At 42.7% G+C, this 24660-nt stretch overlaps 2 protein-coding genes across 3 annotated transcripts in view; one reads left to right on the top strand and one right to left on the bottom strand.

The window, feature by feature from the left end:
• Window positions 1–1879: 1879 nt before the first annotated feature.
• On the top strand, window positions 1880–23260 carry LOC306841148 (uncharacterized protein). The gene is made up of 3 exons (XM_079370845.1): window positions 1880–2201; window positions 15773–15824; window positions 22445–23260. Exons 2-3 carry the CDS (start codon window positions 15793–15795, stop codon window positions 23187–23189), a joined length of 777 nt encoding a protein of 258 aa, XP_079226971.1. The 5' UTR covers window positions 1880–2201; window positions 15773–15792; the 3' UTR covers window positions 23190–23260.
• Window positions 9411–24660, bottom strand: part of rell1 (RELT like 1) — a 49662-nt gene continuing 34412 nt past the window's right edge. For both annotated transcript variants that reach the window (XM_079370841.1, XM_079370843.1), the window contains exon 8: window positions 9411–9422. In XM_079370841.1, the coding sequence (XP_079226967.1) occupies window positions 9419–9422 (4 nt within the window). In that variant the 3' untranslated portion in view covers window positions 9411–9418. The remainder of the gene's footprint in view (window positions 9423–24660) is intronic.

The raw sequence follows: 24660 nt of genomic DNA, 5'->3' as shown, positions 1-24660 counted from the left end.
GGCCTGTCTGCGCTGTTTAAAAAAAAAAAAAAAAAGTCTATGTATATGAATACGTATAATTTGTTACCGCAAAAACATGTGGAAACAACTTGTACATTCAGTGTAAAAGTTTAGGGACTCATTTTCAAAATTAATTGTATATACTTTTTCCTTATCTTGAACTAGAATGACGTTTTCTTAAGGGAAAAGCAAGTGCTGAGGGGTGACCCCTCTCTAATCACATCCAAGTCATATGATCAACATAGTCAATGTGAGGAGGCCGGTCAGGTTAAGCTGAGTCAAGCTGTACAACAGGTTGCAAGGTTCAAACAGGAAGTCAGGGATGTTAAAGTCTGATGATGTATTTTATTAAATTATCAATGATAATGTAAGTAACTATTGAATCAATTTATTTAAGGCAATTAAGAATCAATATTGTTAAATGTTATCCCTTTCCTCTGAATATGTGTTGTTTAGGAGCATGTGAGTCTCAGACTCTTGTATAGGAGTTTTTCAGTGGCGAATGTATTGAGAGTTTTTCTTCTCAATGGCAGCAGCCTCCGGAGCCCCCTGCAGTAACAGAGAAGTGATATCACTCAGGCTTCGTCCATTAATATTTATACTATGTGGTTCTGATCCACAGTCTATGTCAGAGATCCCCAACTACCTCAGCAAAACACTGATTTATGAAAGTAAGACAAAACAGTGTACCAGCTTTGCTCCTTAAAGGGATACTTCACCCATTTACATGAAGCTGTGTATCATTAGAACATGGTAGTAGTGTTGAATGGTTGTGAGTCCAGCCCTCATTTTGCCCTGAGACGAGAAAAATGTTTTTCTTTGCTTGAAAGTTTTCTTCATGTGATGCAAAAAGCGTCATATTGCATCACATGAAGAAAACTTCCAGGCAAAGAAAAACATTTTTTTCTTATATCAGGGCAAAATGAGGGCTGGACTCACAACCATTCAACATTACTACCATGTTTCTAATGATACACCGCTTCATGCAAATGGGTGAAGTATCCCTTTAATAATATCCAAGTAAAGTTCTTGGAATCAGTATTGCTTTGTTTTGGCCCAGTAGTCACTTGTGGTAAGCTATATCAGTGAAAATTCCCCTTGCACACCAAAAAGCATCTTTCCTATAGACGATCATTAACCCATTGACGCCTGAATTTGTTTCCAAGTAGTAAAACTTTTTTTTTTATGTTTCTGCTTTCAAGTATATGCTAAATTAAGCAAAAAGTTTATTTAAAAGCAGCATATAAAATAGATATTACATAAAAATAGCACATACATAGCGCATCAAAAAAAAATTTGTTCTGTCTCCGACTGGTCCTGTGACAAACTAATGCTTGCAAAAGGTTCCTAGATATGTATTGAAAGTGCATCAACCAGCAGTGGAGGAATACGGACACTATTTTGGCTGCATTTGGAGCAGAAGCAGTTTGATGCAAATTCGCGACAATAGGTGTCAATGGGGTTAAAGAAGAAAAGTCTGGTAAACTTTGGAATGGACATGTTGAAATGCAAACAGACATTTTTGAATAACTGGAAAAATGGTTTTAAGCCTACATCTTACACTAAAAATTTCTGTGACATCATCAAAGGTTTCTTTTTTTTTTTAAACAAAAAAGTACCCATCCATCACATGACATGTTAATGCACTTATGTATGAAGCAATGAAAGACAATTAGAAGAAGGCCCATCTTTTATTTCGAATAAAAAGGTTCTTTAATTAATTGAGTTTTAACTTATTTTTAAACTTTTAGGACTTCATAACTTAGAGTAATTAAAACCCCTCTACGCGAACAGTTTTATAAACCATGATTGATTACTTTCCTTTAAACAAGACTGAGTTTAGTTTTACTTTGAAAGTAGTGACAGGAAACGGATGTTTCTCATTGTGTAATATTGACAACTGTCTCATAGTCTCCCACAGTAACTAACCATCAGCAACCGGCTGTTCAAACAGGAGACATGGGACTGTGGAGTCACCGAGGTGGGGGAACTCTTGTCAACGATTCACCACAACTTTTCAAACCAAAGACAAAAAGTCACATCAAGCTGAAGACGTTGGGAAAGCCTTTTATTTTTCACCTGATTCATTAATGTTTTTGCTCAGTAAAGGACCGGAAGTGAACAACTTAAATGACAGCTGAAGTTATCCGTGCCTTTTTGATACCTGAGGCAAAGTGCCACACCTTCGCTTAGCGCAACAGGTAGGTTGAAACAACATTTTATCACTGTTGCTGCATTTTGTTCCTTGTTAGTGTGGAAAAACACGGCTTTAAACTGACGCGAAGTAGCGCTCTAAATGTGTTTGGTGCAATGTTAAAATAAGGTGAAGCAACTTCGACGGTTGTTTACAACAACAGGTGGACGGCGGCTGGTGATGTCAGCCATATGGCGACGACCCGCTTTCAAAAGACTTTAACTTTAAATATTTCACACCGAAGCCTCGTGAAGCCATGATGATGCATGCTTTATTTGTCCCGCTTAAAATCATCCTGAATGTATCTGTATAGGTAAAGGTAAAAAAAAAAAAAAAAGAGGAGGAAATGTGAATGTTACACTGAGATATGAGTGAACACCTGTTGCACCTGCTGCACTGCAAAGCCTATTCACCTTACCTTTTACTATGAATACATACAGGATTGTGTATGAACTGTAAACATTGGCATTACTGTTGAAAACAGAGCATCTTTATACTTTCAAAATAATGTTTGTTATATAGGGTTGTTATTACGTTAGAGTGTTTACATTTTGTTTTGCATCTTTAATACTTCCTGGTTTGAGTAATGTAAGTAGTGAGTAAGTAATGTATTTTTTTATTCTTATAGAGACAACCGATCACAGATATTAAAATGATACTCGCACTGTTTACCTTTTACATTCTTGCAATTGTTTTGCTCCCATTAGAGATGAATTCCTTAAAATCAGCTCTATAAGTAAGTGGCGTTTTATCAGTACTATCTCAAATTATTGTAAATCAAAATGTCCCGTCATCATTTAGTTCAACCAAGACAAAGAAAGTCAACAAATCTTCACATTGAAAAAGCTATTATAAGGAAGTGACTCTAAATGGGGATGGGTGATATGACCTCAAATTAATATCTCGAATAATTAAACATTTCACCTCGATGACGATAAATGAAGGATTGTTTCGGGTTTTTTTGGGGGGAGTTTTTTGCCGTCATAGTTCACTGGTCTCTTCTGTAAATATGCTCAACTTTTAAAATTGGGATGTTTTTTTTAAGGAAAGTTGTTAAGCTATGTTTGTGGTTATTTATTAAATATTTCAAATAGAAAACAAAGCATTGCTTGAATTGGAAACGACACATTTTAGTTTTTAAGTATGAATGAACTTCTCTAAAACGGAAGAAAATAAATAACTTGCATTTCTTGCAAACGGTTTTTCCTGCAGTGTTTTGTCCTCCCTAAAGACAAAATGTGTCCATCTGATGGACACTGCTTCCATGTCATGGATTGGACGAGTCATCGCGTGACTCCAGCCTAAAAATAATCGAAATAATCAACATGACCAAGATGACTTTGGTTAGAGGTTCTGAATGACTGTAACTTTGGATGAATTTCCCAGCTCTAACTCTAAATATGATCTGAAGAGTTGCCTTATAATTATTATCAGTTGATCTTCTATTGAAGCCCGTTTAGGCGTTCTGTTTTATACACAGAATTGGACTGGGATTAAAAACATTTCCTCCGGTCCCTGAACACATCACATGTGCAGGTGAAGTTAATGAGTGAGTGGATGGGCTGACGTCGGGGACATTTGTTCTTTGTTGGGATGAAGAGGAGGAGGAGGGGTCTCGAATCAGTTATGCACAACTCATGTTCACGGCCTTGAGCCATGTTTGCACATCTAACATGCGGACTCGGTGAACTCTGTGTTCTCCAGGACGATTTTCCCTGAGCTGAAAGCCCGTTCATGTCTGTCCCGCTGTCAGCAGCCATCATACATCAACGTGTCGCTTAAACCTCCATGATGGATTTCTGACCTGTGTTTTGTTAGCTGCAGACAGGTGAGGTTTGCAGTCATAACCAGTTTACCTACGCAGGATGAGAAGCCAAAGCAGACTCCGCCCATTTTCCCGCCTATTAGATAATACAAACATTTTAAATGTATGCAAATCATATTTGCTGTGGGGCGCAGCCAGTCTGCATGACTCGACTCAAACAGGATGTGAACAGGAAAACGCCACGAAAACAAACTCTGCTGTCGATATTTCTATTTGTTTTACTGGCTCATTTAAGTGTATGATCCCAACACTCATGACACATAGCATGAAATACTTCCTCACAACGTGTGCTGACCGTGAACAGGAAGAAGAGAACTTTCCAAAAAACCGTATCATGCTAAGTGCTAATGCTAGCTCTTTAAGTCAGTAGAACGCCAAATGGAGCAGCAAAAGAAATTCAGCCAGTCTGGAGCAGAGCCCGAAGTATGTACTCGTTCAAAAGCAGACGTTGAATCAAGAATCTTTTTGAACGTAAAAACAGATCCTGAATCGAATCGTGACCCCGAAGTATCGAAATGGAATCGCGAGACACCCAAAGGGTTCCCGCCCTTTCACTGGATAGATCGCCCCGCTGTTTTCTTTTTCCTTCACAGCTCAAAAATAAAATCAGCAGAACCTTCAGAATCAATCAAATACCATCATTTACCATCCTTTCCCACGACGTTTACACATCTTGTTGTAATGTGCGTGTGAATGGACGTCTGAAATCCCCCGTCTGTTATCGTCCTCATTAGATCGAAACAACTTCCGTACGTCTTCATCCATCATCCATCTCGGCTTCTTATACTTGCAGAGCGCCAACCAAACAAACGTTATCTGGAGACACTTTCCAGAAGAGCGACCTTACTCTGTGTGTGAGCTGATAAATGTTCACCTTGTTTCTAAGAGTGATCACTCTTCTCTGGAACACATCCAGAGGTTTAGTTTAAGTCGTACACGTGTCGGCCCCGTACCTCGGTGCAATAAGACAAACATGGGACAATAAGTAAACGACTGGCTCTGCATACATGCCTACACCGACACACTGGTGTATGCTGAGCCCACAACACCTCCTACCATTTTCCCTCATCACTATGGCACCATGCGCCCTGATGGGGAGAAACTCTGCAGGAGGTACAGAGCGTCCCAGGCGCTGTGAAGGTGTGAGGAACATGATGTCCATTGTTGTGTTTGTGTAGGTCATTCCAGATGTGTTTGTTCACCACCTTATTTGCCTCTATGAAGGTTTATTCTCTGAGGGGCCCACTGCCCAACAGAAATGTAGTTTTGCTTATGTAAATTATGTAATCTGAATTTGGCCGACACCATATCAGTTCCAGAAGTGTAGCTTCATCGTTTTCATTGGAAACCAAAACCTCCACATGACAGCCCTACTAACGTGTTCATCCTGTTTCCTAACCTTCACACATCATTATGGACATCTTTGTTTATCTTTCTTGATCTAGCCATCTATTTGGCATGTGTTCGCACATAAGGCACCATTCTTTGTCAGAAAGTCTCTCTCTTATCAAATTTAGGAATGCAAATTTTCATTTTTGTAATCGATCAAATAGAACACTGTGAATTTGTTTCACTCTCCTCTTAAAGGCAGGGTAGAAAATGTTCTCCAAATCCACTTTTTATGTTGTTGTTGTAAGATTTGGGTTAAAATTGGCGTTTAGGTCCTGACAGGAATTAATAACTGGTGTGCTGTGAAAAAGAAAGTTAGAAAAGACGTCACCATGCATGCACGAGCCCACACTCGAAGCATAAGCTGGACCAATGGCGCTGGTGCATATAAATGAGGGCCGTGGCTTTGAGTATTTTTTTTTCTGCATAAATCTATCAAACAACTTTATCCGTGTTAAAAACGACCAAACATTCAATAATTTGGCGGATGTTTATAGAAGAAGAAAAAAAAGAATTGTGTAATCAAAGTGGCATTCAAAGGGTTAAAAATCCTGAAGAGGGTCGTCCATGAAATTGATGCCTGGACTGGAAAATAGTGTTTGTAAATGAAAGGATGTGTTGTTGGACAAACTGTGATCCTAAAAAGTTGAAGTGGCTGAGACGTGCAGTCTGACACGAAACCGCCCGAGGTCGTGATACACGTGGGGAAAACGATATCCAGTCACGTTTATAAAAGGATGATCTGAGATCTGCCTCATACATTTTGTAGACTTGCCTGACTGCGGGGTCCGTTTCCTCCAAGGGTCAACAAACAAAAACAAAGACACGCTGACTTGTAAATGAGCCTGTTTGATATTTTTCTCGAGGTCTTATAGTCCCAGTTTCAAAAAATATTTCAAATTATCATATGAATAGTTGAAGGACTTAAGCAGTTTGGACAATCAATAATCATAAATCATATATTAATATGATACATTCATTAATTAGGTCATCAATTTAACATGCTTAAATGCCAAGTTTCTAGTTAATGTCCATATTTGAAGCTATGTCTGATTCAACACAACAGGAAGAGGTAATTTACCGCCATTTATCCACCACCACATCTCTGTGTCAACATCGTCTAAAGGCCAGGGCGACATGGGGGCAGCTGTGGATCAGTTGGTAGATTTGTCGTCCCTCAACCAGAAGGTCAAGGGTTCGATCTCCAGCTCTCCGAACAACACGTTCGATGTGTTCTCATGTAGGACACCTAACCCCAAATAGCTCCTCTGCTGCGTCAGGATTATTAGAATATTGTTGTATTTATATGATGACTTTGTATTATTAGTTAGCAACCAGTCATCAGGGTGTGAATGTGTAGGTGTGACATGCATTGTAGAAAGTGCTTTGAGTAGTCTAAATACTATACAAGCTCAAGTCCATTTACCATTTAAAGTGCACTAGCTCTTCCAGCTCTTGTTTACCTGCTAAAGTGCGATTGGGAGCTCATGGGTCAGGATCATGGGAGGGAAACAGCAGCTGGTCTGTTTGCTCTGCCAGCCAGGAGGGGAGCGTATTGATAGTGCGGGCTGCTGGGTAAAAAAAAAAAAGAGAGAGAGGGAACAGGGCTTGTTTATATATCAGACTGCAGCCCAAGGCCATCATTCTAATACACATAAACACACACACACACACACACACCCCACACACACGCACACACGGCTTTATAATGTCATCTGAAGTTTTTATTGAGCCAAGTGATTCATAAGAGTCAGAAAAGAATGAAGCCTCCGAAAAAAAGGAGGGAAAAAATCATGTTTTTTTCAAACAGCTGTTTGTTGTTCCATTGTATTTATTTGTTGTCTTTACAAATCACCAAATCAGATCTGTGAACATCTCTCTGAAATCACACACACATTCTCACTCCCTACCCCTGACAGAGGGTTTTCTCCATCAGAGACGATAAAGTTCATTAATCGACCAAATGACAACAAAACAAACAGAAAACAAACACTTTGGACACCAACGATGGGCGACAACAGACCTGTTAGCCCACTTTTCTTTCACCACATCCTTCCCCTGTAACCCACAGGAACTTCATCTGTCCCTCTGCACACACACACACACACACACACACACACACACACACACACAGGTTGCTAGGATATAAATCATGACTTTATATTTGAACACATGGTTTACATAAATCAACTTGTATTACACTCTATCAGGTGACCGAGCTGCGTTGCACCTGGAGGTTTCATCTGTAAAAGACTCGACTCCTTTGTTCAAAAGTTGACTCATACGTACACCTTAAGGCAACAGCTCTGTGAATGTGCATTCAGTTATTGTCAGTACAGAATATTAGACAGATTTTTGTGAACCATCAGCCAAGCCTCCACCATGACTCAAGCTCTTTGTTTTTGTCTGTGAAGCTCATCGACCTGTATTTAGTTTGATAGCGTTGGTATGTACAGTGTTTATACCAGCAACTCAAACCCTCAGCCAATATACAACAACGGATGGATAGATCTCAATCATCAAGGACAGAACAAGAACAACTGGTAGCAGATGTGGGACAAAGAGGGACGAGCTGTTGATGAAAGTACAGAGTGAAAAAATAACGAGCAACTTCCTCTCTGTTATTGGAGTGTCAAAGTCTTCGTTGTTCACCTTTTAAAACTTTAGATTTGGTTTGTGACAGTTTACATCTTTCTACTTCTGTCTTGCATGTTAGTGCCACCTGTTGATCAGAGGATAATAGTTACAGTACTAGCTGGATTGTGTATGAGGCCAACCCTTCTGAAAAAGCTCTAGAAACAAACGACAGCATACCTTCATGTCTACAGTTCCTTAGTACCAACCACGGTGTGATTTGGATTTATATGTTGAACTCAGAAGTCTTGAAGGCTTTTTTTCTTTTTGCTGCCTGCGTAAATTTAGTTCCAAGTGATCTATGGGAAAAATCTCAGTTTTTTAAAGGATAAAGCCTGTTAGATACTGAATTCAATCCTAAAATGACCACAAGTTCCTACGGTATCATCACACATTAAACACACTATAGCCCCGTTTCCACCGAGCGGTCCGGTTTGGTTCGTCTCGGTACGGCACACATTTTGCGGCGTTTCCATAGACTAATCCCGGGAAAGATTCCCAAATAACCGACCCGCACCGTCCCACTTTTTGGGACCCTTCCGTTGGGGTGCCAAGAATATCTAGCCGACCCTAAAAGGTGGAGCTAAACACAGCAGTCCTTTCATTGGTCAAAAGAATCGTCACTTCCCGTGTGACAACGGTAAGCAAAACCCCGCTGTGTTTAGATACACAGCCGATTGTTTATTTCTCCTCGCGGCACACACGGCAGTTTTGGACACCCCTCGGTTTGACAGATATGGAACAGGTTATCACTGCAAACCAACAGGTGTGGCAGCAATGAGATGGTAACCTCTGCACCACTTGCTCAGATGGCTCAGATCCTTATGTCATTGTTGTTTGGGATGACAATCGCAATCTTTACACTTTCATTGGTGCTGAAACTTTGTGGGCCTGGGAGCAGGGAGCTTCGTGTGATGGCGCTTGAGATGTTCATCCGGAGTGGTTGAGGCCCAGTCGGTTTAGCATTCTCACATACGAGTCTTTGGTGTTCAGGTGGGTGAGGGCTGGGTGGATCGCAGAAGTCATCCTCAGTGGACCAGTTGGCTTGGTATGCAAACCGGAACGTGCCTAGGATTGTGGGGAGGATGGATTTAATGAAGGACATGACTGGCCTTACAAATGAATTCATGAGATTAAGGGTGACAAGGTATTGAAGCAGGTATAATGATAATTATATGCTCTTATGGGAGGCCCCCTACTGGCCTGGGGTCCCAAGCCTGGAGTCCCAAGCAGTCACCTGCCTTGCTTGTTGATAAGCAGCGCCTCTGATGATGTGCCCTTGGGCAAGACACTTAACCAGCAGCGTATGAATGGGATTTGTTACATCTGATGGTCTAGCTACATAGCAACCTCTATCAATCAATCAATCTTTATTTTTATAGCGTCAATTCATAACTCTATCATCAGTGTGTGAATGGGCAAGTGTGACCTGCAGTGTAAAAGCACTTTGAGAAGTCTATGAAGTACCATTTCCACGTCTCCTAATGTGTGCTTTCAGTCTTTGAGTGAAGTGCTGGCCCCCTCTGGCCAAAAAACTCTGCCTCTGAACCGGTTTGGTGAGCTTCATTTTGGGTCTGTATGCTGGTTCAAGCGTAACAGTAATGTGGTCAGAGAGTCGGACGGGGGGAGGGGAAGCCTTCTGTTCTTCTTTGTGTATGCTGTAAACCAAAAGAATGTTGTGTCCTCTTTTTGGAAAGTCAACATGTTTTGGAAGTACAGTCTCGAGCTCTGCGTGACTATGATCGCCATCCTGAAAAGCTTCTGGGTGTGCTGTCTGCTCTTCACTTCTACTCTTAAACCACTCACTAAGAGACAATTTGACTGGAAAAAAAAATCACACAGGTCCAAGAGATCATGCTGAGGAAATAGTTATTTTTCATATTTCAAATAAAATAACATTTGTGGGAACATAATGATCTTTCAAGCAAACACTGTTTGATGCTATTTGACGGCTAGCTGTTTATTTTTTATCTACAACTCTTAAATGTCCCACCATACGACACATTTATGGGGCAATTCAGTGAAAGTGTTTAAAACGCTGTTAAAGAACTGTCAAAAAGGGGAATGATTTACATTTTCTCAAATATTATGCTGCCTTCCAGTTGAAATGGGAAGTGGGAATTCCCAAGTTCCCACTAAGAAGCGTCTACTGGAACGCCACTTGAAGTCCTATTCTAGTCAGAAAGTCGGAGCTGTCCGAGTTAGAATCCAACATGGCTGCTACATTGAAGCTGCAACTGTAGTGTTTATTAGCCCCTTGTTATTGTTTTTGTGTGATGAAATCAAACACCCCAGTAGTATCGTGACAGTTCTCTCTGTGGACATAGTGTGTTGTTATCCTCTGGAATTAGTTAAAGTACTCCTGGAAGTTCCCGTGTTGCTTTTCTGACTTGCAAGTGGAACACGCTCAACTCGGGTGTGACGTCATTCCCAGCTCCGACTTCCCAGTTCCGAGGTAAATGGCATGCATCATTAGACCTCTTTATATATATATATATATATATATATATATATATATATATATATATATATAAACAAAAACACAGCAGTCACTCACATTGTACTGGGCAGCTCGTAGCAGTTATGTTAAAAAACCTGTTGCCCACGAATCTTTACCTTAGTCAGGAAAATGGTTGGGCGAGCTGATTTGTTAGCCGTTAGCCTAGCCTAGGTACCTCCACGCAAGCTTTCCCCCTTTTCTACTGCAATGTGCAGTTCTGCCAAAGCTCCCACATAAAGAACCTCCTTCATCCACACGCGTCGCCCTCTTCCCACGTGAAGCCAAACCTTGGGTTGCACCCACATCGCTCTGCTTTTCAAACTCCACCCAGGCTCTGTTCACAGAGAGAATATCTTTCTCGATAACATTTACCCACCCCGACGCCATCGTTCTGAAATAACTCTGACTGCCACTTCCTCAGGTTTCCCCTGGATTTCAATTCCCCTCCTCATTCAGGGGACACTCTAGAGCAATCTCACTTTTATTACACCTGTGTCTCCAAGATGAAATGCTTCAATTTCCTCTCAGGGAAACTCACCCCCCCCCCCCCCCCCCAAAAAAAAAAAAAATTGGAGTCCAGCCAAAGCTGCAGGCACTGAAATATCTCTGCCCTTCAGTAATCGTCCTCCGATCTTCTCAGTCGTAAAAAAAAAAAATCTGGAGCAATATATAAAATATTGAACGGCACATTGAGCAGATAAAGCACTGTTACTGCCAGCCAACAAAGGCCGATATCTGAATGAATGGTAGTGATTTGATGCTTAGATTGAATCCGTGATCTCATTACAACTCTGGAGAGTCTCCAGGGAACGACGTGATTGGTCAGTTTGAGTTTTCTGATGTCAATCTTAGTCCTCGGCTGTATCCACAAAGCCTGCAGGAAGCTTCAGAGGATGTTTGAGGACCGCTCTGCTTTCTGGACCACAGGAACTTTTATATAGTTCGAGTAAGTTTTGGAACCCTCCCCCCCTTTTTTTTTTTTTTTAATTGATTCTGCACCGCACAAACTGTGAACTACTTTAGTCCCCAGAGCCCCGTTTGGAGGAACATTTTCAGCTCCTCGTTGGCATCACAGGATAAAAAGTCGACGTTTGGATTTGTGTTTGGGAGCAAGAAGAACTGTGACATCGATTAATCACTGACAAAGCGTGATGAGGGGATTTGAAAAAAAGTTTCTTTGTCTTCAACTGTTTACTCTGCAAACACGTGCAGACTCATCGGAGCCTGCACGTCACTCATGTTTGCTCCGTCATTTTCTTTCGGCAGCCTCTCAGCGGTAGCTGTCTTGGACTTGTAACGTCTCTTAGTTATCTTGGCTTTAGGTGATTTCATTGGCTCGCTCCTCTGCAGGACTCTCTCTCCCCTCAGACTTTGAGTGTGCTCCTTCCTGCCGACCAGCTGCAGATTTGTCGGCTAACACGTACAACGACACAGTCAGAACAACCCACACACACTTTTTTTTTTGCCTTGCAAATCTGCAACCCAACTCCATGCTGGTGGAAGGCCTCCTTTTTCCGACAGAGTCAGCCAACCATTAGCCTGCCTGTCTATTGTCTGATTGAACAGGATTTTTTTTTTTTGGCCAGGAACCGAAAACATGCCGCCCTTCATACAGAGTTGCCTGAAGTCTTTTTAATGATGTAACTTCATGTTGCTGTGTTGACCGGCTGCGTCACAAATCACTCAATCATTCCCTACTCCCTACCTCCTATACAGTGACCTACTGTATATGTAGTGGACTGTATAGTGCTCTCACTTTCTCACACGACTCGCTGAGTCACCGGCCGCCGTGATGTCATTGAAATGTGCAGCTTCACAACAGCCGCGGATTAATAGTCACCGTCATATAGTAACATCTCCTCCATGAAAACAGCACCCAATGTTTCTGATATTAGTTAAACCAATCAGGTGTATTTAATGAAAGACGGTGCTGTTTTGCACTTTATGGACTTTTTGACACCAGCTTTTTCCCCAAATAGGGGCGGGGCCAAGAGAAGCTTAAAATCAGACTCGGCTTAAGTCTGGGGGAAACCTGGCTGTTTTCTTTCAAGTCTGTTTTTTTTTCATTTTGTGCCTTTATATTCTTGTTTATATATATTTTTTGCTCTTTTCTTCATTCTTGGTGAATAAATCCAACACTTTTCTTTTTTTTCTCCTCCTGAGCAAGAACTTCTTTTTACTCACCGTCAGTGAGCCCCATCTTCATAAAGACTTCCAACCAGTAGGATTTCACTCTGAAGATAATGAAGCAGGCTGAAGAGGGATTCTTCTCCACATGCAGAGAGTTATATTTATCACATCGTCGTCACTTAAACGGATTATTACCATGTCTGGGGAGGTAGTTTTTCTGCATGTTGACGTTTGTTCTCTTCACTATCAACCTCAATGTACATAATACTGAAGCAGAAGAGATTACAGAATACAGAAGACAAAATCCCTTCAGTTTAAAGCTTTTCATATTTCAGACGTTTGAAGGAGCCAAACAGGAGCACAAAGCAGCACGTCTGAAGAGAGACAGAAACGAGAGCAGCTTGCTGTTGAAGTTTGTTTGATCAGATCAACGACAGACACATTTCAGCTCGTTTAAATAAATATATGTGGAGAGTCAAACAAATGGAACTTCTCAAGCTCTCAGTAAGGTGATCACTGTAAGTTTCACTCCAGCTTCTCAGAGGTTTTCTGTCTTCTGAAGCCTTTTTGAAATATTGGCTGGATGTGATGTGATTGCTTTTTCAGCTGGACAATGTTTCACTGATATTTTAAATGTATTAATATCATTCTTAAAGGCTAACTGTTTTTTTTAGGTGAAAATATGTGATTGTAGAATACACACGATGGTGGATTTGTTGATTCAACAACATGATTGAAAAGTTTCTTTATTCACGCGTGATCTCGTAGTTCTCGCGTGACTTGTGTTCAGCGGATCATGGGTGCACTTTGCTGCGTTGACGATCCAGAAAAGGATCCAGTGTGAAGACGTCACTAAAGATTGAAAACACATTTTATTTAACAATATAGGAAATAAATGTGCACAGTCATGACCACCTCCATGTTCTCTGTGGAGGTGCTGGTGGAGGAATGCAGGATGTGGGTTTCTGAAACAGGAAGTACCCGGGGTATGACAAGCAGCAGACGCATCACCGAGATATGGGTTAAATATAATGCGGGAGGCAATGAATGAAGGCATTTGGGTAGCTCAGTCTGTAGAGACTTGGGTGGGGACCGGAGGGTTGGAGGGTCGCTGGTTCAAGTCCAATGCAGACCAAAAATAAAGACGTTGGTTTCAAGGTGCCCTTGAGCAAGGGCGCTTCCAGTGGGGGCAGCACTCGGACATCTCTCCATTAATGCATGTTCGTGTGTGAGAAGCGCAGTAAAAAAAAAAAGTCCCCCTCTGGGATTAATAAAATATATTATATATATATGAATGAATTCATTTTTAAAAGGCTGATGCACAAGAAAAAGTCAGAGAGGAGGCAGAAATGAACCTGAGTCGAAGCTCGTCTGAGGACTATTGACCTGCTCCAGTGTGACTGCTGATTGTGAAAACCAGCTGATAGAGCCGAGCGCTTCATTAACAAGACAGTTCCCGATGCCCGCTGGGAAATTACCTCCTCCATTGCTGCCCTCCTGCAAGATAAGGGACACTTCAGCTCAGCTGGTGGGTGTGCAATCAGGTGTGTAACCTGCGTGTCACTCTGGATTGCACTCGGCGTGGCACTAACGCCTTCTTTTTTGTAAAGTGGCGGTTTAATTTGTCCGAACACGTGAAGAACGCGGACAAATCGTGAAGAGATCGTTTCTTAGGAGAGGAGAGAGAGCACTCAAAGACGAGAGGTCTGCTTGTTTTAATCACTGCTGACGGGAAGAGTACGGCACATGAAGAATATATTTGTTGTTCCCTTGTTCATCGTTTAGAGAACTCTCTAGAACGTCTCTGAGGACTGTCCTTCATGACTTTGTAGAGATGTGTTTCTCACCTTAACTGCTGCAGGACTAACGGAAATTCTCAGGTTCAAAAGACGGAGGATTTTTTTTTATCGACAGCTGCAGAAAATCTAAAATGGAACTTTTAACAAATGAACAAACGTAGAACTCCATCCACAACTTAGGGGCTTTAGGAGCTACAGGTCGGATTCAAACCCGGGCTGCCCGCCTGAAAGACCAAACCCTCTGTACACTGTGTCACCAGCGCCCCCATCTGTTGACTACTTTAAATCAATTTTCTACTTCAACATCATCGATGAACGACTTCATCCGTTTTATAGAATAAAAACAATATTACAGTAATACATGAAGTGAAATACTAAGACTCCTCGTTTCCTTCACTTGTAGACTCACACTTTTAAGAGGATCTGTTCTTCAAAAAATATATTTTCGTGTAAACTTGCACATGACTGGCACAGAAGTGAGGTAGAAATGACAGTAGTTCTAAACTGACACATTAATAAAGGTCAACATCCTTAGAGGATACGTTTGAGCTTCGGTATAGAAGTCAAGCTTTGAAATGTTTTCATGGATATTTGAGGCAAGAAAATAGTCGAAGAAGTTGGATCTGTAGCCGAGCTCTTGCATTTTTCTCCTTGTGCTAAAAGTTGCAGCTTGGAAGTAAAGGTAGAACCTGCGGGGTCAGAAAGTTACGGTTAAGAATAGAAGAGGTTTCTGTCTCGTGGGCACACATCCTTCTTTTTTTACTCCACAAAGAGATTGTGTGTCCTCTATACCTTTGTCGCTCTCTTTTCTCCTCCACTCACAGACAAACCCATTCAGGACTCGGTGATTAATTATTTACCTCAGCAATGAAATGCCAAAGCCAAGAGAAACACACCACCAGGAGAGAAAAGGTCACACACACACACACACACACACACACACACACACAAACAAACAGCAGTGATGGATGGCAAAAACATCTTTATCGTCGCTTCAGGCAGACACGATTTTCATCCTCGTGTCCAAACAGGAGAGACCAAGGGCGAAGCAAGAAAACTTGACTGATGAGCTGAAACCTTCAAGAGAAGCTCCCGTTTAAAAAGCGCTCACATGTCAGAGGTGTCGATCGATGGCGGCCTCGGACTCTGGCAAAGTATCTGTGAAACTTTAACCTTTCCTTGATGAGCGTGTCAGAGACACTGATTGGACAACGTCGCCGCCTGAAAGTGATACATGCATGTTTTCAAGTGTTTCAGTGTGTGTGATCAGAGTTTGACCTCTTTGAATGTCTCGTCCACAGTTCACCACACAGCGAGCCAAATGGGGTGCCAATGCTGCAGGATGATAAAAAGGTGAGAACTGTTCCTCACTCTGCAGTCCTTTCCTCCTTCGTTACGTTGTGCTCCCTTTCTGTTACAGTCCTCGATGACTTGTTGTAGTCATTTGTCTTTTTTTTTTAATTTGTTGTTTCCTCTCAAAGCTGCTAGCATGGTGACGACTCTTCCCACATGTTCAGGGAAGCAGGGGGGATTTGAATGTGCACTAAATTTACACTGTGTACTCGTGTGAGTTCAAAATGTAGAGTTGATCTACTGATTCGCTTGACACTGCATCGCTTTACTACAGCCAATCAGGGTTTAGATTTCTTGACTTCCCAAAGGCGTTGACTCCACTGCACACAACCACATCCGCTTGTCACTAAATTTCTAGAATTCTCAAATCTTTCAACAGAGCAGCAAGATTTAATCCATTAAACGCACAGTATGTAAATACGGCCACTAGGGGGCTCTCAATGAAAGCAGTAAGAAAAGATGACGTCTTCTCCAAAGCTATTGTATGTTTAAAAGCGCTTCAATCAAAAGAATATCCTGTTTACCTGCTGTACTAAACCAGAGTGCAGCCTCCATGTGACTCAATGTTTACAACTTAAACTCATCAGTGGTTGGTTGCTGAAATCTCTTGCCAATTTAATAAATCAAGGCGTTAATGACGTGCTTATAAAAGGAGGGGTGGATACTCGCTTTAAACCTGACCCCACCTTCACCAATCACTTTAAAATGTACACGAACAACGCAACGCAAACGTTAACTTCCCTCTCGGCGTGAACACAGCTTCAGTATTGTGAGGAGGTAGACGTCTTTAACATTCACTTAACTAGTGAGTGCTGATTCAACGTTCGTACGCAGCCAAATGCTTCATTTGTCTTGAGTGTTCGCGTTAGCTTGCCCCTCAGTTAGCTTAAACCTCTTATCTGGCTCTACCAATGACAGTAACAACCAGTAAACTGCTACAAGAGGGAATAAAACCATAGACCTGCTGTATGCCAACGTGAAGGGAGCATACAGCTCTTCTTCACTCCCACCCCTCGGGGAATCGGACCACAACCTCATTCACCTTGATACCACCTACAGGCCCATGGTGAAACAACAGGTGGCCAGAACAAGGACTGTGAAGGTTTGGTCTAAAGACACAGAGGAGGCCCTGCAGGAGTGTTTTAATGTCACAGACTGGGAACTGTTTCAGGAGGAACATGGTGATGACGTTGAAGGACTCACTCACTGCATTACAGACTATATCCGGTTTTGTGAGGATACCATAGTCCCTACTAAAAAGGTTCGCTGCTTCTCCAATAACAAACCATGGATAAATAAAGACATCACAGACATCTTCTTAACAGCAAGAAGAGGGCCTTCATGGCTAGAGACCGGGAGGAGCTCAGGGCTGTCCAAAAGACTCTAAAGAAGAAGCTGAAGGAGGCCAAGAACAGCTACAAGGAGAAGATTGAGGCTAAGATGGGTCAGAACAATTCAAAGGAGGTGTGGAATGGCATGAAGCAGATGACGGGTTGCAGCAAGCCTGTGTCCAAAGCTGAAGGACACCAGTTTTTGCTGCTGAGCTGAACCTATTTTTCAATAGGTTTGACTCAACTCCCACACCGGTGAGCTCAGACAGTGGGTCTGGGTCTTCACCCATCACTCCAACTGCCATTCGCACCTCTGCTGGAGACTTGGCTCCCCACCACTCTCACTCTTACTACGAGCCAGGTACAACGACAGCTCTCCAAGCTCTGCATAACAAAAGCCAGTTGACCAGATCAGCCCCAGGATCCTCAAGGTGTGTGCTGGGCAGCTGGCAGGAATCTTTCGGCACCTCTTCAACCTCTCCCTCAGGCTGATGTTGGTGCCTGACCTGTGGAAGACCTCCTGCATTGTCCCAGTCCCTAAGACAGGTCGTCCCAGCACTCTTAATGACTACAGGCCTGTGGCACTCACGTCACATGTCATGAAGACATTTGAGAGGCTGGTTCTCCAGTACCTAAAGACCCTGCTCACTGCTTTCCTAGATCCACTGCAGTTTGCTTATCAGCGGCACATCGGCGTGGAGGGTGCCATCACCTTCCTGACCCATAAAGCCCTGTCACACCTGGAGAAGCAGGGAAGCACTGTGAGAGTCATGTTCTTTGACTTCTCCAGTGCTTTTAACAGCATCCAGCCCAGCCTCCTGAGGGAAAAACTGCTGGATATTCATCTGCACCCCGACACCACAGCCTGGATCTTTAACTACCTCACTGGCCGACCACAGTACGTCCAAGTGGACGGCTTTGTCTCTGATGTGGTGACAGGCAACACTGGAGTACCCCAAGGAACTGTTCTGGCACCCTTTTTGTTCACTCTCTTCACCTCAGACTTCAGGTTTAACTCTGGTTCCTGCCATCTCCAAAAGTTTTCTGACGAGTCCTCCATCGTGGGCCGCATCACTGACGGCAACAAGGTGGAGTACAGAGGTCTGATCGAGAGCTTCGTCACATGGTGCAACAACAACCATCTGAAGCTCAACATCGCCAAGACAAAGGAGGTGGTCGCCGACTACAGGAGGAAGAGGTGCCCCCCTGTCCCAGTCATCATTCAGGGGGAGGAAGTGGAGAGGGTGGACTCTTACAAGTACCTTGGGGTTCACATTAACAATAAGCTGGACTGGTCCCACAACACTGACGCCATCTTCAGGAAAGGACAGAGCAGGCTGTTCTTCCTGAGGAGTCTTTCAGTGTCTGCAACAGACTCCTCAAGACCTTCTACCAGTCTGTGGTGGCCAGCACACTTTTCTTTGCTGCGGTGTGCTGGTGGGGTGGCATCAAGACTGGTGTGGCAAACAGGATTAATAAACTGGTCAAGAAGGCCCGCTCTGTCGTTGGCCTAGAACTGGAGACTCTGGAGACAGTGGCTGAGAGGAGGATGAAGGACAAAATCATATCCATCCTGGATAACTCCTCTCACCCTCTATTTTTTTATTATGTTATATCTATACTATCTATATTATATATTACTTTATTACATTATACTCCTATATTCTCATAACTATATATCTATACAAACTGCACTATATTTATTATACTTATAACTTATAACTATAAATACTGGTTACTTAACCGTTTGATCACAAATGTCACTTTAAATTCTTCACCGGTCACTTTAACATGCTATTCACTACACAGTATTATCCTGTTGAGTCCACCGCACTATAGTCCTCTGTATATATCCCCCCCCCCCCTTACTACCTGGAATTGTATTTATGTTTATGTTATTATTTTTAACTCGGTTTTTGACTTGTTTTGATTCTGCACTGCTGCTGCTGTAACGCCTGAATTTCCAACAAAGTAATATCCTATCCTATCCTAACCTCTCGCCTTAGATTTCTTACCTGCAGCTCCACCGTGTCAGGTCTAATGTTTCCCCGGCCACATTAATGATTTCTTGTCTTGTTTCATGCAGATACTGAGAGATCCGTTTATAATATGTCTGCACTCTCAACCTCACGTGGGAGTCAATATGCCAATAGCCATCACCCTTGGTTACTGTATTTCTCTGCGGGTCTGTCTTTTCATTAAAGGCCGACACAGTGTTGTTGTCAGGGCTCGCCGGCCCTCCGCTTCTCGAGGACACAGGAGGAGACGGAATCGGGGAGGAAAACAAGATTTTGATTGGAGATTAATGAAAGGGCACGCTGTGACTCGCATACCAAGAGTTGTAATCCCCCCCCCCCCCCCCCTTTTCTTTCCCATATCACACATATGAATGCTTGTGACACACACATACCTCCCTAATTGTCTGGAGTGTCACATTTCTGGGCTTAGTGTCGTTTGGGGTCTGGCAGGGTGGGCTTGTAGGTTACTGGGTCAACAGAGCAGTTTTAGTTTCAGGTCAGCTGACACACATTTCCCAACAAGCTAAACTAAGTTATTTAATTAGAAAACTGGGATATGATATTAATCTTCTCCTTCACAAATCGAAACATTTTAAGAGCATTCAGTGTCTAAGAAATGACAGAGAGACAATGTAGACAATACATTTAGACTAAAGGGGCAGCTCATTTATAAATTCATGTTTTGTTCTTCATGTGGCCTGCTTGTGCAACTGAAGCTGTACTATGTTCTGTAAAAATACAAAAAATAATCAATATTCCCTTTTATTCTCCTCCTTTTCAACAAGTTGAAATAAGTCTCAGAGCTTCCCAAAAACATGTCTTGCCAAGTTTCTTGTAATAAATCCACTCTGATCCTGTATTTGTATCTGTATTATCCTCTATTTCAGCCCTGGTCAGAACAGGCTGTTTCTGTGCCTGTAGCTTTAAATGCAAATAAGCTGTGTTTGACCCCGCCCCTCTCTGGAAGCGCTTGGGTTGCTCTGGCTTTCTTGCACCATGTCCTATTGTTTATTGGAAGAAGGCAACAAACAACTAGCTGTGGGGGCGTCACCCACCTGGGGGAGGGGTTACTGCCCTTTGTGATGTCATGACGGGAACATCTCCCAACAGCCAAAGGCACCGCTGCAACTTGAATTCTATTTGAAGCTAATGTTGCCAGTTTAAACCTGTGCAATGCAATAAGCACAATCAGCAACTGAACCTGATGCAGAGAGTGCAAAACATGGTGTCCGGCAAAGGGAGGGTAAAACTGTATGCAAAGAATTAACGTCTTAAAGGAGGAAGAAGCTTCCTAGAAAAAGAAAACCCCACAAAGCTCTCAAATAAATAAATACATTTCAAAAAACAGAACAATGAGAGAATCCCGACAGAGGAACTCCTTCGAATCAACTTATTCCACTTGCATGCAAAGTTTCTGTTTTGATTTTTTAAACAGCTTAACACTACCAATCTGTGGCTTCTCTCTTTCTCTGACTCAGCAGCTGTTAAAGCACTCAATTTGTCTTTTTTTTTTTTTTTTTTTTCCCTCAGTGCTCCAAAAATCAGAGACATTTTTGCTGCCTTTTGTCAGATTCGTCTCTCAGGGGGAAAATAACAGAAAAATTGTAGCAAGCTATCCGATTCCTCACACTAGACTGAGTGCCCTGATATGGAAGCATGCCTCCTGTTGACGATAAAAATATAGTTTCATTTTCACTTTTGTCCACCTTTATGAGTCACTGACCTTCGGAGAAAAAAAAACACACACACCTCCTCTGTGTCTGGCTTTTTCTGAAAGCTTAAATTTGACCTTGGCAGCCAGGACACAGCATCAGCGCTGCCCAGGAGTTAGAAAAATTGAAAACATTCATTTTCTCGCCTTTCCACTGTGCAGGGAAACAGTGGGAGGGAGGCAGGCTGAGAGAGAGGTGCTCAAGTCAGAGGGTGACCGTCTGTGTGTGTTAGATTGTCGCCATAAACGCGTAGGAGAGAGCTGTTTGTGTGTATGTCTGCTCACCAGAATAAATCAATACATGTGAAAGTTATCTGCGTAAGTCTGAGCAGTGTGAAGTCAAGCCAGAAGAGGATGAAAAAGAAAAGAAAACTAGAGGACAAGTTAAAGACAGAGGAGGCGGGAGTGAGACAAAAGATGGGAAAAAAGCTCGAGGGGAAACACTCAAATCAAGAAGCAGTCGAGAGCAAAAGGATCGCAGATTAGGGGACTGTGTTGCACGGACGCTGAGAGGAAGTCGAGGACAAGGAGGAAGTTTGATACGGAGGCTCCTGGAGAGTTACAGGGTGGAGGAGAAATCCAAATGAAAGAGGAAGGAAGAGACAGGTGATGAAAACATGAGGCTCTCGCAGCAGGAGATGTCTGACAGCTGCCTGCAGAATAAAAGCCCCCCTGCCGATGCTCCTGCTACACGTCTAGGTGTTTGATAACGTCGAAAAATCCCCCAAAGTGGAGGATCAGGCGGTCATTACAGCCGACAAGGGGCTGCTTAAGGTGTAGAGCTGAAATGAGTGTTGATTAGTCTCAGACCTTTATCGACTTCTATCGTCCAACGAGGAAGTCAAATCTGTGTGGACTATAATTTGCACAATAAAAGCTTCATTAAGCTAAAGAGAGCAGACCATATATCCAATGAAACAAACCTTAAATGTTCCCTGTGACTATCGTCTTAATGAGGTGAGCTCAGCTCAGCAGGAAGCGTCACATCTCTGGGAATTTTAAATCTAAATGATTTATGGGTAATCTAGTGTTATTAGCTTCCTGCTATTGGAATACAAGTTTGAGTTGAATCTTTAGCATCACATTCCTTTAGCTAGCATCCAAGTACAGATTTCCTTGGGTTTTTTTTTTCTCTCCAAGATTAAGCTTAATAAAAAAAATCTCTTATATGTGTGCATCAGCTATTAAGACAACTAAGTCAACTAGCTTAGCATAAAGGCAGGAAGTGAGGAGAAACAGCTAGCCTAGCTCTTCCCAAAGTTCATCAATACACTGACAAACATCGACACCAATTCAGTTGTCCCATCTGACTTCAGACATCGAATGCAGACGTCTTCATAGAGACATTAATTAGATCTTAAATGTTTTACAGACGAGGGTTTTATAACAGGACTGAATTTTCATACAGAATCTGCAGAAGTATATTTTTTTTATTCAATGATGACTAGAAAATTTAGACTCAAAGGATCATCATTCTGGGCACTTTTGGAATATCTATATGGATGCTAAAAACAGGAATAGTATTAAGAATTTGACTGAGTATTTGTGTCTCTCTTGCAGCTACATCTACGACCCCTCTGTGGCGGTGGATGGGAGGAAGCTGGACTCCGCTGACAGCATGCTCTACCATCCTCACCGCTTCTCAGGCGGAGGCCCTGGCAACGAGCACAACAAACAGAAGCAGGGCATCCACAACCCGAGTTACAGCAAGTCCACCGACAGCACGCTGAGACTCGAGGCCGACAACAACCACGTCAACCACAGACTGCACGCCGCACCTTCGTCTGCGAAGGATAGACAGGGGAGCGCTCAGCCTGCAGAGGTTTACATCATCCAACCTGATCCGGGGTGGATGATCGAGGAGCGAGGCCCGAGCCAGGTGCCCGTTTACCCGAACATCGAGGAGAACCAGAGGAGCTACGGTGAGCCAGGACACCATCAGACAAAGAACGGGTGGGACAGCTCCATCACGATTGACAGTGGAATCCCATCGGCAGACGAGGTAGACGAGGGTGTCGGAGGAACGCCGGAGTACCCCTGTGACACGGGGGACGAAGGTAGCATCCTGTCAGTGGACATCCACACCAGCAACACCAGCCTGTCCTCGGCAGACACCAGGGACGAGCGCAGACCGCCAAAGACTCCAGATGTTTCCACCGTGGAGAGCGGGATCTCTGTGATGAAGAGCGAGGACGAGGACGAGGGCAGGAACGAGGAAGAATGCGTAGACAGCATCACGGACTCGATGGTGGCCGAGGCTCTCGCTGCTTTGGAGGCCGCGACTGCAGGCGAGGAGTGCGAGTGACAGAGCGACCTGAACGCTACTTGACAGAGCGTTCGAAACCCCTCAAGACTTTCCCACGCCTCCTGCAAGAAACCATGATTTTTTTTTTTTTATAAGAACGTGGAACTAATGAAGGAAAACTGTTTACAAGACAGAAGGAACAGATTTCATTTGAACATTTTTGTATTCTGCTCACACTGACAGAAGATCAAGTCGGCCTCGTGAAGGAGGCAACTTACCAAAAGCTGCCAGGTTTGAAAAAAAAAATCACGAATAAAGAGACACGATTGTGTAGACTGTGACTATCACCAGCAGCCAAATTAGCCTGTTAGCTCTTTTAAAACTGTCTGACACTCCACAGTCCACACTGCCCGGTTACAGGTGTCGATCCACAATTACCTTTTGTCAGCTTTTTTGCCTCATTTTGAAGGCTAGCATAGAGTTGTTGTCTATGTCCTCGCCATTGCTTGCTGTTTTTCTTCAGGAATTTTGCCCATGTTTCACTTTGAAGACAGGTCACATTTTGATACCCTTCCCATGTTCTGTTTTTGTTCTCCCTTTTTATTTATATTGGCATCGACTCGCATCATTTTCGGTTGATTGTGAGAGTTTTGAGTGTCAGTTTTGAGCAGCTGGGTTCATCAGTTTCTGAGGAGGCATGCTTTATTTATATCTGATTGTGTCATCTGTTTTGCACGAATCAAGCAAAAGGAGACGCTATTTTAGAAGGATAAGTTCACCCCTCGTTTGGTTCGCTGTCAATTCACAACGTAAATCAATGCACAGCGTCACTGTGAGACCTTTTGTTATATTGTAGCATATCAGAAGAGCTATGCACACTTTGAAGTCTTAAGCAGCTTACCAAAGAAAATAGGAGAATCATACATTTCTCTGATAACGCTTTAGCTTCTGTCGTTGTTTTTTTTACCTGAGCTGAACTTTCTGCTTTAAAAATCCAGCAAATGTCAAACCCCTCAGAGTCCAACACACGAGGGGGGGGGGGGCATCAGTTCACCCTAATAGATCACGTTTTCCTCTCTTTTTTTTATAGGTCAGCTTTCATGTTACTGCTGTTGCCTGTGACATTAGTTCAATCTGCAGCTTGTTTATGTGCCTAACAACGAACTAATTGAGGCTGAAAAAGCTCAGAAGTGTTTCAATGCTAAATAAGCTGTTTTGCTACATGAACTTTCACTGCTGCCCTCCTTTCACTCTTTGTTTGCTTGCCAAATCATTACTACTCAATATCATGTGTTTTTAATGTAAAATAAAGGAATGTACTTTAATACATGGAAACTCTGACTGGGATTTTTAAAAATGTAAATATACACATTGTGGCTATTATTAGCCGGTTAGCCTTTAGCAGCTCAGAGTAGAGAAAAGCATGTTGCTTCATGCAGGTCTGTGAACTCTTGATTCACTGATGATAATGATGACTGGTGTGTTCACAGGCAGTCTGTTTAAAGGCTCTGAGAAACCAAGCAGACGGCAA

This window comes from Symphodus melops (assembly GCF_947650265.1).
Source record: "Symphodus melops genome assembly, chromosome: 20".
NCBI lineage: Eukaryota > Metazoa > Chordata > Actinopteri > Labriformes > Labridae > Symphodus > Symphodus melops.
The sequence above is the reverse complement of the archived record's forward strand: the minus strand, read 5'-3'. Positions and strand labels throughout refer to the sequence as shown.